General features: G+C 31.5%; 2 protein-coding genes across 5 annotated transcripts; one reads left to right on the top strand and one right to left on the bottom strand.

Moving 5' to 3' along the window:
- Positions 1–42: 42 nt before the first annotated feature.
- Positions 43–8,318, top strand: LOC143069543 (mitochondrial genome maintenance exonuclease 1-like). Its single transcript, XM_076244227.1, has 5 exons — positions 43–207; positions 4,597–5,207; positions 5,871–6,087; positions 7,008–7,143; positions 8,026–8,318. Exons 2-5 carry the CDS (start codon positions 4,607–4,609, stop codon positions 8,179–8,181), a joined length of 1,110 nt encoding a protein of 369 aa, XP_076100342.1. The 5' UTR covers positions 43–207; positions 4,597–4,606; the 3' UTR covers positions 8,182–8,318.
- Positions 8,319–10,379: 2,061 nt separating this feature from the next.
- On the bottom strand, positions 10,380–16,516 carry LOC143069548 (protein max-like). Of its 4 annotated transcripts, none has more exons than XM_076244234.1 (6): positions 16,367–16,516; positions 16,178–16,228; positions 15,026–15,133; positions 13,823–13,870; positions 12,780–12,903; positions 10,380–11,990 (listed from the first exon to the last, which is right to left on the bottom strand). In XM_076244234.1, exons 1-6 carry the CDS (start codon positions 16,403–16,405, stop codon positions 11,854–11,856), a joined length of 507 nt encoding a protein of 168 aa, XP_076100349.1. In that variant the 5' UTR covers positions 16,406–16,516; the 3' UTR covers positions 10,380–11,853. The 4 variants fall into 4 exon arrangements, with proteins under 4 accessions (XP_076100349.1, XP_076100348.1, XP_076100350.1 ...); XM_076244233.1 differs by having other exon boundaries at positions 15,011–15,133; positions 16,367–16,515; XM_076244235.1 differs by lacking the exon at positions 13,823–13,870 and having other exon boundaries at positions 15,011–15,133; positions 16,367–16,515.
- Positions 16,517–17,254: the final 738 nt, after the last annotated feature.

Raw genomic sequence — 17,254 nt, 5'->3', positions numbered from 1 at the left:
TCTCTACTGTCAGCAATATTGAAATCCGAAAATTATTTGTTTGGGAACAGATTATCTCCCTTTATAGAGCACCTTGCACCAATTTCTTGTCTATAAAAGACTGTAATAGATTTCAAACCTCCAATGCGGGTGTCAAGATATTTTAATTCGTATCCAGTGCAATCCAAAGAAAAAAGCATGATATAATAACGAAGTGTATTTACTTGTGTAAGAGTTATGTCCCTTTTCTAATATTTTGATAATACATATGTAACACTGAGATACATCGTCATCATGTCAATCCTATCAATCCTGTCAATCCTGTCAAACCTGTCTGATTCCCCTAGACATGTCCAACTATCCATGTGACGTCGCTGAATTAAAAACATATCCAGTTGCAAAAGGCGCTGAAACGAAACATGTCAGTTTTATGAATGGCGTACAATGGGAGGCAACTCTCATTGTACCTAATTGATAACGCCGTGTACTAGATTTGCCTCCCCTTGTTGCGTCATCCGATGCTTAGTTAGCATGTGGTTTTAGCAAGAGCATGTTCCAGCCACATTTTATTATGTATTTGATTAATTTTTTGTTTTTGATGACAATGCGATGGAAAATAAGAGAACTAGGAAACCTCCAGCTTATCTAAAGGATTTCACTTTACCTTCTTTTGATATGCAGAACGAGTTTGCATCAGTTTACGAAGTTTGAGATTTAACCTCTGAACACGTGGTTCAACATGAGACTTTTGCACCAAAATCAGATAAAGCAAGTGTTAGCGTTCATCCAAAAATTCTTACGTCTACAAACACGGTGAATGAACTGGATAAAACAATTGAAGAATTAACAATTCAGAACAAAATATTGGAACGGGATCTGTTGTTGGCTGAACAAAACACTCACCTTGTGGCTAAGAAAACTTTCGGTGTCGATAAAAAGACTTCATGTGATAAATCAGATAATGATAGGAATAATTGCCAAGCGAAAATTAAAGGTAAAGATTTTCCATATCTATTGTTCAAAGACAAACAAAAATGTAAAGCAGTTTCGGGTGAAGCAAGGGCCGCTAAGGATCGGGTAAAATACGATGTGCCATTGCCACATGAACATGCCCAAACCAAATCATTGAGTTATTCTGATGAAGACTTCGGATTCGTACAGTTAGTTAGAGGTGAACTATTTATTATGCACAACATAGAAGAACAAGCCATTTCAATGCTAAGACAAAAGCATTTAATTAATCTGTTATATCTTGCCGAAAAATATCCTTTTACCGAGATTAAGGATTTTCATGCCGAAGTTTTGCGTTCGGTGGAAAGGGGTCACAAACATTGGTCTCATACGTTTTCAGAAGAACAAGGCCGCACTCTCGTCTCCGCCCTTAAAATGGACCTTAGAGGAAGAACTGAACGATAATAATCGCAATCCAATTTGCTGCTCCTTCCAAGCAGCAACTAGCCATTCTGTGGATCAATTTGGAGACTATTGAGATTACAAATTATTGCATATATCGCTAATATTATAAATTAAAAATTTTTTATAATACATATTAATGATGATATTGTGAAACCTCCTGCTATGTCAGGTGTGATTGCTTCCCCTGTTGTTTTTTTTTTTTCAGGTGTGTACTATATGAGTAACAACTCAAATATTTTGATATTATTTTTAAACCCCCTGCAGTGTCAGGTGTGATTGCTTCCCCTGTTTTTTTCAGGTGTGTACTATACTTATGAGTAACAACTCAAATATTATGATTTTATTTTTAAACCCCCTGCTATGCCAGGTGTGATTGCTTCCCCTGTTTTTTTTCAGGTGTGTACTATATTTATGAGTAACAACTCGAAATATTATGATATTATTTTTAACCCCCTGCAGTGTCAGGTGTGATTACTTCCCCTGAATATTCAGGTGTGTTCTAAATTTTAAGAGAGAGATCATATTCCCCTGCTAATGCGGTCCTGTTTTTGTGTGATAACTCCGAATATCATAATTTTGCAAACTCTTGCAGTGACAGGTGTGATTGCTTCCCCTGTTTTTCAGGTGTGTACTATATGATATAAAAGAGATAATATTCCCCTGCAGATGCGGGCGTGTTACTGTGTATGATTATCCCCAAGTTCGTTTAGAATATCTTTGAGGCAGATATGTTTAGTAATATTATTATTTTTTTTTTTGTTCCTTGCATTATAAGCGAGTTATAAGTTCACCTAGACTAAGTAGTGTTTAATAGTGTGATCACTAGTGCCATGATTGTGTAGTGTAGAAGTCCCCCCTTTCCCTCCGCTGTATTTACAAGGGTGTCTATTTATGACTGAAATTATCCATATTTTTTTTAATGCCTTTATTATGCATGATGTAGCACTGATTTTGACACTGTTGTCAAAGATAATAATTACATGAATTACACATGAATTACAATGTTGTTGATGAAAATTTAGTTTTACATATTTGTCATTTGCTTGATTAACGAAATTATTATCATGTACAATGTCAAGCTGTATGAAGGGTATCCTTCTTCTATTGAATTGTCAGACTAAACAGGATCATGATTACACACATGTTTTTTTTTTGTTTTTTTTGTTTTTTTTTTCTTTCCTGTTTGGCAACTTCGTTTGGGTTAAGGTGCTTCATATTCACACTTGTTCATTGTTGCTTATTGATACCATGTTTGGTATAATTGTATATTATTGCATTATTACAATAAAGCACCTTTCGCCAAACACTATTAGTTGTCAATTGCGTACAATTGGAGGCAACTCTCATTGTACCTAATTGATAACGCCGTGTACTAGATTTGCCTCCCCTTGTTGCGTCATCCGATGCTTAGTTAGCATGTGGTTTTAGCAAGAGCATGTTCCAGCCACATTTTATTATGTATTTGATTAATTTTTTTTTTTCCTTCCTTATAATTTATATTTAATCTTACCCAGATTGGGTTAAGGTGCTTCATATTCACACTTGTTCATTGTTGCTTATTGATACCATGTTTGGTATAATTGTATATTATTGCATTATTATAATAAAGCACCTTTCGCCAAACACTATTAGTTGTCAATTCACAAACGTGTCCATTCCCCCAAACGTATCAATATTATGTTTAAAAGTTTCCTTCAATTATTATGAACGCTCAATCTTGTATTTTAAAATGTCCATTTAATTAATTTAATTTTTGATCTTCATGGGCTTTAAGTAATAATTACATAGATATGAGAAGATTGGTACGAGTGCTTATGAGACTTGTAACTCTCTATCCAAGTCATAATTTGTAAATGTAAACCATTATAGGTCAAAGTGTAGTCTTCAACACAGAGTCTTGGCTGACACTGAACAGCAAGCTATAAAGGGCCCCAAAAATGAATAGTGTAAAACTATTCAAATGGGGAAACCAACGGTCTAATCTTTATATAAACACTGATGAACTACATCAACAAACAACAACTACTGAACATCAAATTCCTGACTAAGGACATGTGCAAGACAACCAATATTGCAGTGGGTTTTAACAGGTACCAACCTTCACCCTTATCTGAAACAATAGTGTAACTAAATCTGTATTTACATTAATAATTTTTCTATATATCGGTATTTTTGTCAATTAAAAAAATCTTTATTTATGTTTTGGTACTACAAATAAAGTCATGAAAGTATAGCATTATTAAGATTAAATATATGAGTTTGAGAGATTTATTTATTCCTAACAAGGAACTTACAGACATGTAAATAATACATCTTAGGTGTATTTAAAGCCATAATAGGTTAGTCAGTGTTTTCCTTTAAATTTTACAAAGATATAACATGGGAGATAACCCTGCAACCATTAAAATCTGTAGATTTTCTGCAGTTGTTCTTTTATCAATTTTTATGATGTGCGTTGTTGAGGATGTTTGGACTTAAGGTTATCAATTATTATGAAAAAGAATGTTTACTAGATTGATCCCTTTTAAAATTTTCATAACAAATCAGAGTTTCCAAAGATTTGAAATAAGATTGTTGCACAAGTAAATTTATATCCAATTAGCTGTTACAGATTATATATTTGCATGATTGCTTGGTTCAAACTGTTTGAATAAATGAGATTAAAGTGTAAAAAAGAGTGCATACCACTGGGTATTCATTTTTGTCTTATAATAAAAGTTCTGATGACGCCTATCTAACACTATTACTATGCAGTAAAAATATCTGAGTGTTGTTGTCTGTTGTGATACACATGCGATAAGTGATTAAAAATAGTTTTTAAGGGTGCCACTACCATATTAGAATCCAATCAGCCTCTATCGTAAATAAAACTACATGTTAGAATTTAGTCTTTAAGTAGTAATACGGACAGTTTGGTATTACATGTATCTTACAATACTAAATCAAAATTTTCCTACAAAAGTTGTTTGCCTGGGGGTTCTTTTGGTTTATATCCTGTTTTTGTTTTCTTTTAAAAGTAGCATATATATTTATGAAATTATACACCTCTAATCATGCTAATAGTAATTAGGCATTTTTTGATTTTTTTGTGACATGCAATTTCTTACATTTGAAATGGTCTGCATGTGCCTGATGTTACTTTTAGAAAATGCTTTTGGGAAAATATCAATTTATAAATTTAATATTTTTTTATGATTTCAGATTGAGAAGGATGGCAAGGTCAACAGGACAGTTGTTATCAAAGTTAATGTTTTGTAAATCTAATCTGTCTGTTTCATTCAACATATCATTACGATTTAAAACTACAAAAACTTACGATGTCAAAGAAATCATACAGCTTAATTATGATAATTATAATCTTTATGGTCCAAAACTTAATAGAAAGAGTAAGAAAAGTGAGGAAAAATCAGAATATCACACATCAAGTGAAGTAGAATCACATAAACAGAGTGAAAAATTGGGGAAACTGACTAAAAGTAAGGCTTCAAATAAACAGACTGTAGGAGTGAAATCAGATAAAAACAGTGAAGTGTCAAATAAAAACAATGAAAAGAAAGGAAATAAAGAAAGTAAAGTGCCATTTCAGAGGAAAATTGATCCTGCTATAGACTACATTCTTACCTATCCTATGGTCAGATCTGATGCAGAGGTTGACAATTCTTTATTGGTACAATCAGCTGGACGATTAATTCCGTCAGTGACACGTATAATAAGTGAGACAATGTCCGATTTGTCAAAGTTTTATTTAGAAAGGTGGAAGAAGAAAATGATCAGTGAATTAGGAGCAGAGGGGTTTAAAAAACTTCAAGAAGGTATTTATTATTTTTTATATGAATAGTGACAAAGATACCCTTTCCTCAAATGCAACATTCTTAAATGATTATTTAAAGTATTGTGGTTATCATGGTTTTAGAAATCACTATGAAATCATTAAAATGAATCTTATAAAAGAGCATAATTAACAGAAAAAAAGAAGATAACAGATCTAGGTCATTTAAATTCCAATTTGTAGAAGTCAAGAATTTTATTGTTACTTAAAAAGTTATTTCTTGCATAAAAAGTTATCATCATGACCATTAAATAGATTAAATGGGTGGAAATAAAAAAGTTTTGAAAAAGGAAATGTGCCTGAAACAATATAACAAACTACTTAAAACATTTACTAGTGAATATAAGAAGATCTGAAAACCACAATTGACACCAAACATTTGAAAAAAAACTATTATGAAACCATAATATTTGAAACTACAGTAACCAGCATTGAGTCCAAATGTAATTACCATCACCAATAAAACATTATCATGATAATGAGACAAAATATTTGGCTAGAATTGAAATCAATAGTATTTATAAACCAAAAAATATAAAGAGCATCAAAACAAATATTTTAATTGTAAAACTATAGGGTCATGCAACTTTGTCTTCAGGAGCTTGATCTTCATTTGCTCAAGATGTTTATAAATTTCTTTCTACAGAGACTTTTAGAAATGGATCCAATCTTCATGCAAACATTCAACATTATTTATCTGGGATTCCTGAGACAGAGTTGGATATATATAAAGACAATATTGGACATTGGGATAGTATCAGGAAGGTATTACAGGAAGTGAAAGAAGCTGTTGCCATAGAAGAAGCAGTCAAGCATGAAGACCTTTGTTACCAGGGAAAATTTGATTGTTTAGCTGTATATAAGTAGGTTTAAAAGCACAGTGTCTTCCATTTAAAGTATTTTAGATTTTCATTTTCTTCAGTAAACCTAAACATTTAGAAATATTTTTCCACAAATCATTTTTCTTGTAACATTGAAATATATGATAACCCAAGCCTTTCCTTTTTGTTTTTTTTTACTGATGTTCCCCTGTATGTAACAATAAGGAAGGAAAGCTTTCATTGCTGTTCTTACTTTTAAATTCACAGTGGAATTTTCAATATGAATTAAAAAATTAAAAACCTTTGTAGATGTTTTTTATACAACATTATATCTTGAGTATTTGGGGAATTTGTTAGACATAATATATATTACATGTATTATACAGATAAAGCTCCATAATAAGAATATAAATTGATTGATTAATTGTTGTTTATACATGTCTAGTGGCAAATATTTCATCAATTATAAGGATGAAATAGAAACTGAATAAGCAGTTTCTAAAATTCATTTAATTGTACATCACAGCCTTCATGATAAACTTTTGAGTACACAGCCCAGAAAATCAGTTTTTTGGAAATTTTAGTTGGATTCTGTTGGGCTGTAGGACTTGTGCGGAAGCATGAAGTGAGATATTTGTTTTATACCATATTTTGACTATTTTATTTATTGTGTCTGTTTAGTTAACGCATCAATGTAAATATAATGGAATTTGATGAGACCGTCATCAAAGTGAGAGGGTTAGCGCTATAAAACCAGGTTTAATCCACCATTTTCTACATTTGAAAATGCCTTTACCAAGTCAGGAATATGATCTGTCAAACCTTTCCTCTAATTTAACTTTCACCTACACAGTATTTTACTTGATTTCTCAACACTCCATGATATGGATAAATTACAAAGATCAATATCTATGTGTTCTTGAAATCAAAGTTGAAATTAAAATATATTTTACATTTTATAGAGACAGACTCTGTTTGGTGGATTGGAAGACATCAAAGAAAACTAAACCTACAATTAAGGATACCTTTGACAATCCCATACAAGTAGCTGCTTACATAGGAGCCATTAATAATAGTCAGTTACTACAAGACAAAGGAGTAAGTTATCTGTGGAGTACAACAAACCTAATACTGTGAAAGTACTTTTTTTCGTGGGGTGCCAAATTTCGTGGTTTTTGTGGATGACTTTATCCATGGGTGAATTGGTGTTATCACTACGATTTACACGGGTCAATCTTTACTTTGTAATTTCCTTCATTCCAGACTATTTGTAATTTTCTTTTCTAAAGGCTTAAATTTTTCCACGAATTTAAAACCCCACGAACATGTAAATATTGCTCAAACCACGAAAATCAATATCCACGAATTAAAGTACTTTCACAATACTGTAAATTTAGAAATTATTATGATTTTTCAAGAATGGACTACAATGTGAGATCAAATTTTGAAAAGTTGTGATTTTAGGAAAATCTGCATACAGATCTATATGTATCAGATATCAGAATACAAGTTCTTATTATTGAACTCATCCAGTTGCATTTATATTCACAACAATAAAATCCTCACAATAATTTCTGAATTTACCATTATGAACAGTTAGATGGTTGTTTTGGTTACTGCAGTATTGTTGTGTCCACAACAACTGATTTAACCAGCAAAGCTTAAGTAGATTTTTTGTTTTGTGAATAATTACAAGCACACAAGTGCTGTGAATGTTTTCACTCCTAACTAGGAGTTTAATCATGTATCCTTAAGAAGTAGAAAATATTGTTGATTTATAACCATAATTTCTTATCCATGATTCACACTCATCTAACGGCAAAATTTAACAATTTGTACGTTAATGTTTTTAATACCCTGAACTGTAAGATACCATATCACTAATAATGTTTTTTACACTGAATATTTGAGTCTTTAATACTCCTTTGGTTATCTTCCCTTTCTTGGACTAAATTGATTTTGTAAATATTTTTTTTTCAGATGGACCAGATCACCAATGGTGCCATTGTTATCGCCTACCCTGATGGACAACCTGCTCATGTTCACATTATGGACCAAAGACTATGTGAGGAAAACTGGAAGTTATGGCTAGAACGATTACATATGTACTGGAAAAAAGTTAGGGAAATCAAATGAAAGTGTGTTGATAAAATTAAATCCAAAAAGATTTTAAAATTGAAGCACCAGTGTGTTACTGACAAAGGATGTTATATAAAACTGAAATGTTTATAGAGAGGAAATTTATGAATATGTCCAAGAATATTATTTTTCAAGATCTGGAGTATACAGAGATGATACAATAAATTAGAAGACATCATAATAAATGGACTGGTTCCATATACATGTATAATACTGTAGATGTTGTTGATGGATACATGTTATCTTTCTTTTTTTAAAGAAAACAACCTACCAAATAAAGAGTATTATAACAAAAATATTTTAGTTATTGCTTGATTATTTTGATCCAGAAGTTGCATGTTTGGGTTATACTATTCAAATTAATGCATTTTACCAAATTTCAAGTGATGCACCCTATTCAATGCATATAATGTTATAAATGGACAGAACTCAAGAACTGTTAAAGTGATGCTTCCTAAATTTGTACTTTAACGTAAGTTTTGTGGTAATGAGCATTGTGTACAAGTTTCATAACATTTGATTGAGGCTAACTAAAGTTAGAGAACAGAAATGACAAATTCAGCACTTTTTCATTCGAAAAGTAGCATAAATCTAGAACGGTAAAATTTATGCCACCAAAATTCAAACTTAATCTGTGTTTTATGGTATTAAGTAGTTATCAAAGGTACCAGGATTATAATTTAATACGCCAGGCGCGCGTTTCGACATAAGACTTATCAGTGACGCTCATATCAAAATATTTAAGCCAAACAAGTACAAAGTTGAAGAGCATTGAAACCCAAAATTTCAAAAAAATGTGCTAACTAAGGTAATCTATTCCTGGGATAAGAAAATCCTTAATTTTTCGAAAATTCAAAGTTTTGTAACAGAAAATTAAAAAAAAATGGCCATATAATTGATATTCATGTCAACACTGAAGTGCTGACTACTGGGCTGGTGATACTCTGGGGGACGAAACGTCCACAAGCAGTGACATCAACCCAGTGGTGTAAATAGTTATCAAAGGTACCAGGATTATAATTTAATATGGCAGACGTGCGTTTAGCATTGTGAATAAGTTTCATAGCATTTAGATAAGGCAAACTAAAGTTGGAGAACAGAAACAAATTTTGGACGTATGGAAGTACACAGACAAGGATACAACTTCAATAATGCAACCTCTGTTAAGGGCGGTGGCATAATTACAGGAATTCCAGAAATATTAAACTCACAAATGACAAAAGTAGTCACCAACACCTTGAAAGATCACTAAGGTATAAGAATACAAAGACAAACAACACTGGCAAACATGTGATTTGGTCAAACCTAAATGTATGCACTAACCTCCCCCTCCCCCTTTTCCTTTCTTTTACGTGTCCTAAGGCAAGATATTTATTTAATAAAACCTGCTTATCAACAGTATGACCACAAACTCGAACAAGGAAATAAAGACAGCACATTGACAATAACCTCTAAAATCAAATCCAGCCTTTTTTTTGGAGTATGGAATCTTGTGGTACAATTTCATTGAGATTTATTAACTTTATACTGTTGTCTGCTCTATGGTCGTGTTGTTGTCTCTTTGACACATTCCCAATTTCCATTCTAAAATCTACACAAGTAGATGTTCAAGAAAAAGAATTGTTTTGGCCCCTAGTCTTCATCAGTTAGCCAATAACCTCCAAAATCAATCACAACCTTTCTTTTATGGTATGGAACTTTGTGATTCAAATTCATGATGGTTGATGGCTGCTTAACTTCCAGCAGCAAATTAAATGCTAATTCAAGATCAAAAATCTAATTTGGCATTTAAATTAGATCATATCATAGGGCACATTAGTACTAAGTTTCAAGTTGATTTGACTTCAACTTTATCAAAAACTACCTTGACCAAAACCTTTAACGTGAAGAGGGACAGACGGACTAACGAACAGATGCACAGACCAGATACACAAAACATAATGCCCCTCTACTATCATAGGTGGGGCATAAAAACAAAATAGTTATAAGAAGATGTGGTATGAGTTCCAATGAGACAACTCTCCATCCAAGTTACAATTTTATAAAGTAAACCAATATAGGTTAAAGTACTGTCTTTGACACGGATACTGAATATCCAGCTAGAAAGGGCCCCAAAAATACAATTGTAAAACCATTCAAATGGGAAAACCAAGTATCCTTCCAAAAATTACAACATTATAAAATCAAAAGAAAAATTATAGTATTTCATTATTTATTACAACAAAAACATTTTATTATACTACATAACTGTACAAATTATAAAGTATACATGTATCATACAATCATATAAAAAAAGACTAAAAACTCAACAACTTTCTCCTTAGTAACATACATAAAATCTCAATATAGTTTTTTTTTAGTTGCCGTGCCCTGTTTTTTTTATCAACACTTCAAAGAGATCTTTAATTTAATGTAAATTTGAACCTGTTTAGGATTTGTCAATCAACTGTTACTTCCTTGTGTGATGAATTCCCTCCCCCCAAAAACAAAATGAGACAGGAAACGAGATAACTTTAAGGTAAAATGTAAAACAGAGGATTCTAATGGCATACAAAAAGCCAGCATCTATCATACAAACTAAACATCTTCATTACATCATACTGAAACCTTTAAAAGAACTATTTTTTAGGTCTATTATTTATACAATGTAAAAGGCCAAAAAGTATTATTAATGGCGAGCCAATAAAAAGATCTTGTCAAATCCAAAATGAACTGTTACACTTTAATACATTCCAAAACTTAATAAAAATCATTTTTAATGTGTGAATAAAAACTGGGTAAAAAGATCAAAACATAGTTAATTTTGTAGATGCACTGAGGTTTCATTAAAAACATATTCATACAAAGTTTTTGCACCAATTCACACCAGATTTCTTGGACACCATATTTTAAAAGTTGATTAAATACTACTTGTACCTTTTTTTCTGATTATCTAAACTTGATTTAAGTGATAATAACCATACTTTATTTGACAAAATGCTACATACTTATGCTTATTTTTTCCCACGACTAAATTGTGTATTTCAATAATTCTCATAATTCTGTTTAGAATGGTACATATTCATATTATACTTGTTTTAGACATGATTGTTGTTTATTTAGTTTAAAAGGTTATTGAATGTATTAAAACTTTAAAAAAAAATCCTTGATTCAGAATTAAATCATAAAACCATGTACATAATTTGAAGAAGTATATAATGTTTTCTAAATCATTTCCTTGACTCAATGGCACTTTAAAAGGGCTTTGTCCAGGGCAAATTTCAGTGTGGCATTAATAGTTAAAATCTTTTAAATAGCCAGGGCTCATCTATACATGACTGGCAACTTTTAGTAAATTGTGTGCGGAATGTGGGTGAAATGATAAATTTACAAATGCTGTAGTTCTGGTTAAACATCAATGTATTTTAACTTTTAATTCTACGAGTTAAAAGTTTTTAGATTTTATCTTCAATCTGGACGACTTATTGTGAATCAGTAGAAAGAATCCACACAGACTATAATAGAAAGTGTTTCTGATATCAAATATAAATGAGCCCTTTTGCATACAATTTGATCTCCATGTAATGTAGACCACATATTATAAACATTTTTACAATTTTACATTATAAAGGTGTAAAAGTTTTCTCCCTCGACAATATGAGTACAAATCTTAACACAAAAAGTGAACAATTAGGCTGTTTTTAACTTCTTTCTTCTAACACCAGCCAAGTCCCCTTCAACTGAACTCTCTGATTCAGAGCCATCAAAACCGACACTACTACTCTGAGCAAATTGTCCTGTGTTCCTAGCTTTCTCTAAGGCCCTGACTGAAAAAAGATAAAACACATCTATCATTGTCTATGAAATAAACGCAATAATGCAAATAAAAGGAGATGTGGATCAAATGATATTTGTCTCATTAGCAATCATACCATATCCCCTCCTTTAAAAAGACAGAAATTTAAACACAAATAAACAAATTTAGCTTAGTGACATTAATACAGATAGAGATGCAAGGAGCAAAATTTTATTTTTGTTTCTAAATGTGTATTCTGTACAGTAAAATTGGAATCTTTACGTTATACAACAGTTGTTTCAATGTTATCAATTCAAACTGTCATAAGATATATATATATGTATGTGCAAGTCCCAAAATCAGGAGCCTATAATTCAGTGGATGTTGCTGTATATTATATATATGTTCATGCTATAGATTTTACTCATTGTTAAAAATAAGTGCCCTTCAGTGTCCTATAGTTGACGAGTCAAACATCATTTGGTTTGCAGCGGAAAAGTTGTGACACTTGGATCTCAACACATTCATTTATTCAAAGCATCAAAATCAAACTGTCAGATGATGGTAATCTTTCTTTACTTTGGTGTTCTACATATCTTTGTGCTTTATCTTAATCATAAATGTTCTGAGTACTGGGTTTTGTTCAATATCTTAGCAGCTACATAGGGCTACGTTGATTTTTGTCTACTGAACGACTTGCTAGCCTAGCTGCTATCAAAATCTATGTAACAGCAAGGCTAGCTACTTGTTAAAGAGTCATAAATCTATGTAGCCCTATGTAGCCGCTATGAACACAACCCTGATCTTGGTTGATACTTACTTTGTTGTTCTAAAGTAGAATTCTGTTTTTTTAAATCGTCAATGTCCGACTGATGACCTTGATTTTTGCGTCTGATGAACTGAATGTAATCTGCTGCCTTTTTTAATATTTGTGCCCTGGACACCTACAAATAATAAAGTTCCAATAGAATAGACCAGCATGATAACTAAACAAAAATTCAACATACATACAAAACAGCAAATAATCAAAAGAAAGTTTATAAAGTGTAGTTCAATTGTGTATGTTTGTGCCTGTACCAAATCAGGAGTCTGTAATTCAGTGGTTGTTGTTTGTTACTTGGTTACATGTTTGTTTTTTAATCATTATTTTGAATATAAATAAGCTGTTGGTTTACTTGTTTGAATTGTATTATGCAGTATGGACTGGAAGCTGTACCGCGACATATACTTGTTAATTTGATCTCTTGTGAAGAGTTGTCTCATTGCTTAACCAACCACATCTATTTTTTTTAATTTTCAAGTACTGAAGTAGATAAAAAATTAAATTTCATTTTTTCTGAAATCTTATTTCAAATGGAACACCATGTTATTAACATGCTTAACAAGAAAAGTACATTAATAACATTAAAATATTTTTAATGTACCGTACAATTTTTTATAAAGCCTTAAATGTAAATGAAACTAATTTGCTATGTCGTTAAATTATAATATGTTTATCAATTTATTCATTTCATATTTGGTTCTAAATTTGGTACTAATGTATTTGAAATTTCTTTGTGTAGAAAACTTGTTGAGTCAAAATAATTTCTTAGTTCTGGAAAAATTCCTGTCTACCAATGCATTTAAACCTTTGATGCATCACTCCATAGATTCCAGTTGTAAACCTTTTAGTCCATTCCATGTAAAAATTAATGCAAATTGATTCCAATATCTCAAAGTTTGCAAGTAGAAAAAAAATTAAATGCAGATAGAAAGATAAAATTCATATCAGATGTTTTTCTTGTTTAACCTTATTATGTTCGCTGTGTAAACAGTTATTTTTGTAACAGTAATGACATGTTTATGGTGACCACTATTAATCACCTTTGATGATCTTTCATGCAGAGCTGTAGTGTCCTGTACATATTTCTCCTGATATAAAAACAAATAAGATTTAAAAGACCCAAGCTGAGAATTCAAATTCTATAATTACAATAATAACAATATAAAGGAATCAGACATTAATTACAAATTTACAATAATCAAATTGGAAGCAGACACATGCATCCATCAAACAATAATCTTTCAGGATTTGCTTTGCTCCACAAGTGGTTCTACAGCCTGTACCAGCTGGCACTAGTACGATGACAAAGAGTCTATTCGCTTAGTAAAATTTAATTCATAATAGTGAATTTTTGCAAAACCCTGTCTAGACACACAAGGAATGTCTAAACTTTGTTTTCGGACTAGTCATCACTCATCATTGAGTCCTTGGAAAAGATATTGGCGTAGACCAGTTCTAAAATTTGTAGTGACTGACATTTGTATATATACTTGTAATCATAAATTGTCATTTCTAAAAAGGAACTACTTTCAAATTGAAAATATCTGGTATACAAAAATCTCATATCGTATTATAATTTGTATTCCAAATTTGAGATGATTCACTGGACCTTGGACGAGTCAAACATTAAAAAGTTGAATATTTTCATCATTGTTCATCCAATCCCTTTAATACATGTAATAGTTAGACTGTTTTAATGTTTCAATATGAAAAAACCCAAACAACACAACATTAGACATAATTTGTCAGGATTCAAATGATACACAAGTCACATGGTATGCGGTAAAGTAATAAAAATAATATTTTGTGCTCAAAAGCCCCCTCTTATAAATGGTCTAGCTGTCTTAGCAATTGATTTTTTTTCACTTTTAATGTGTAATTAGATATCTTAGTTGGCATAAGTATATTGGGTTAAATGTCTTGAATACAGCAGGAGAGCTCTTTATATTTCTTCCCCTGTATTACAAAAAAAACAAAACTGAACAAGAATTTTAAGAAAAACTATAGAAAATCACTAGAGGATTAAACAAAATATTTGAATAGAAAATACAAAGCTATAATTCATAATCTTTAACGACTTAAATATTGTAAGGGAAATTCCAGGAAAAAAATCATTTTGAACATCATGATTTCTTCATAAATTGATTTTTTTTTGTATTTCAATGACATTTCAACCTTTCAATGATTTTTTTCCCTGGAATAACCTTAAGATGAATTTGGATATTTACTTTGACTGATGATACCTTTTCTCCTTGCAGAGATGGTATTGAATCTCGTAGACTGGAAAAGCTGTCTTTTATATGATCTCGCCTCTTTCTTTCTAAAGCATTATGATGTGCACGCTTTTCAGCCTAAAACAAAACAGATGAATAATTTCTACTGGTTTCATCAGGATAACAAAATGTATGTAAGTATGTTTACAAGTGGTTGTGTTGTGTCTTTAATATTAAATAATCTTTGATTATATAGTTTCTGTTCAGGTCTGTATTCACCATTTCAATAGTCTGAGGATGATTTTGATCTCATCTATATTCCATAAACATCCGTTTATTGTTGAATGACCATAGATCTGTCTCTGATTAACCTCCTGGCTTTATGGAACGATCACAAAACTTAAATTTTAAAGTCCAATGATTTAACATGTATTGCAAAATTTTACAGGAGCTAATTTTATTTTAAGTAATAACTAACAAATTAGCATACACACAAGTCAAGTGTAAATAGTTATTCCCTTGTTGTATAAATTGATGGACTAAAAAACTAACAGCTAGGGACTTGGATGTCAATCAATGGCAAATATCTTTATTTTGCACTAAAATATACACAAAAATAACTGGTCTTGGGATTGTTGGTCTCATTAGCAATTATGCCACTTCAATCTTTATCAAATATCAGGAATTTGGTAATCAGCATGATCAGTGTGACTTCTAATACACCATAGGCTGAGCCAGGCCCCCTTTTTTGAGAGAAAAATTTGGTTGATTATATAGCAAATATATCGGGAATCACTGATGCATGACTTTACTAAACAGACTCCCTCTCATTGCATTGTTTTTCAAATTAATGGATGTTTTTGCGACACTGGGGACAAACAGGAAGTTGGCTAAATGAGTCAGGATAAGATGCATTTGCTAAAGGTCCAGTGACAAATATTTCAAACAACGGATGATGCTTTGGTAGGAAACTTCGAAACCTCTCTTATTTCAACGGATTTCATTTAAAAGAGGGATTCACTGTTTTAATTTTAATTATAAACAGGATTGTACTTGATTATTTATAAAAATATATAATTTGTTAAATGTGTAGGTACTGTGTATGCATTGAAAGCTGTTCCATATCAATTTCTTGCAAGATAAGTATATTCTATCACGTATATCGTTGTTTATTAATTATACCTGTGTCATAAACTGTGTATTGGCATTTGAGGATAGTTCGTCATCGTCCTCCTACAAAATCAAAACGAGACAACATTGTAATGTATACATTGAGGAAATTTTAAGGTCAAATAAAATGTAATCAAGGCGTCATTTTCACGACTTAAAAATATGGAAATGATAAAAATGGTGGACATAAAGTTCAATTACATCGCTTTCTATATCAACGTCCCTGTCTTCATCGCTCATGATGGTATCCAGCACCCATTCAACGATGAAACCCGTTCAAACAACCAGGTTACGACCTAAAATGGCGAACCAAACAACGCCACGAGGGATACCCACGTGCAACTTCCGGCGTGATGTAAACAATGTTTTGGATTAAAAACCCGCGAAATTTAAATACTTTCGACTAGAGTGGTTAGCTATGTAGTTTTCAACGCTTTCATTTTTTTTTAATTTAACACCATAAAGTAGAAAAAGGCATAGAAATCATATGTCAATGGAATAGAAGTTCCTTCATAATATAAGTTCCAAAAGGAAAAAATATTCTGGAATATTATTTCCACAGGAATAAATATTACAGTATAGATCAGTATAACTTGTTATATGCCGGTTCCTAACGGGAATATAAAATGGTATAGTTTATTTGTTCCAACAGGAATAGATATTATGACAATGTTTATAACAAAGTTTCCATTGGAAGTTCTGTTAGGGGGAGGACAAATATACGTTGACAGTAATATGGGAAAAATCAGATTTTAGAATATTTCTTTTTCTTTTTCTACTTTATAAGATAAAATGAATTTTCCTTGGAGTTCAGTATTTTTGTAATTTTACTTTTTAAAGACTTTCTGTACTTAGACTGCTTAAACCGAGGATTTTCATAGCTTGAACACTACTTTTTGCATCACTTGAAATTAGGGATCAGAATTTTATTATGACCCCCAACCCACCCCCTAAAACCGGCTACTTTTGACCTTCCGTAGATGTTTGGTTAGAAAACTATCCTCAGTGTTTTGTCTCTTTAAATTTCATATCAGTGATGCTCCAAGAAAATAATCGGAGGGCTAAGAAAAAGGTCATCTATGCCTGAAG

Source organism: Mytilus galloprovincialis, chromosome 3 (assembly GCF_965363235.1).
Source record: "Mytilus galloprovincialis chromosome 3, xbMytGall1.hap1.1, whole genome shotgun sequence".
Classification (NCBI taxonomy): Eukaryota; Metazoa; Mollusca; class Bivalvia; order Mytilida; family Mytilidae; genus Mytilus; species Mytilus galloprovincialis.
This window is presented reverse-complemented; position numbering and strand designations above follow the sequence as displayed.

Excerpts from the sequence above, each read along its gene's own strand:
- LOC143069543 (XM_076244227.1), top strand. The coding sequence starts at position 4,607 with ATGGCAAGGTCAACAGGACAGTTGTTATCAAAGTTAATGTTTTGTAAA. Across the intron at positions 5,208-5,870 it reads GTTTAAAAAACTTCAAGAAG|AGACTTTTAGAAATGGATCC; the intron begins GTATTTATTATT and ends TTCTTTCTACAG. Across the intron at positions 7,144-8,025 it reads AGTTACTACAAGACAAAGGA|ATGGACCAGATCACCAATGG; the intron begins GTAAGTTATCTG and ends TTTTTTTTTCAG.
- LOC143069548 (XM_076244233.1), bottom strand. The coding sequence starts at position 16,405 with ATGAGCGATGAAGACAGGGACGTTGATATAGAAAGCGAT. Across the intron at positions 16,229-16,366 it reads ACGTTGATATAGAAAGCGAT|GAGGACGATGACGAACTATC; the intron begins GTAATTGAACTT and ends TTGATTTTGTAG. Across the intron at positions 15,134-16,177 it reads ATACACAGTTTATGACACAG|GCTGAAAAGCGTGCACATCA; the intron begins GTATAATTAATA and ends GTTTTGTTTTAG.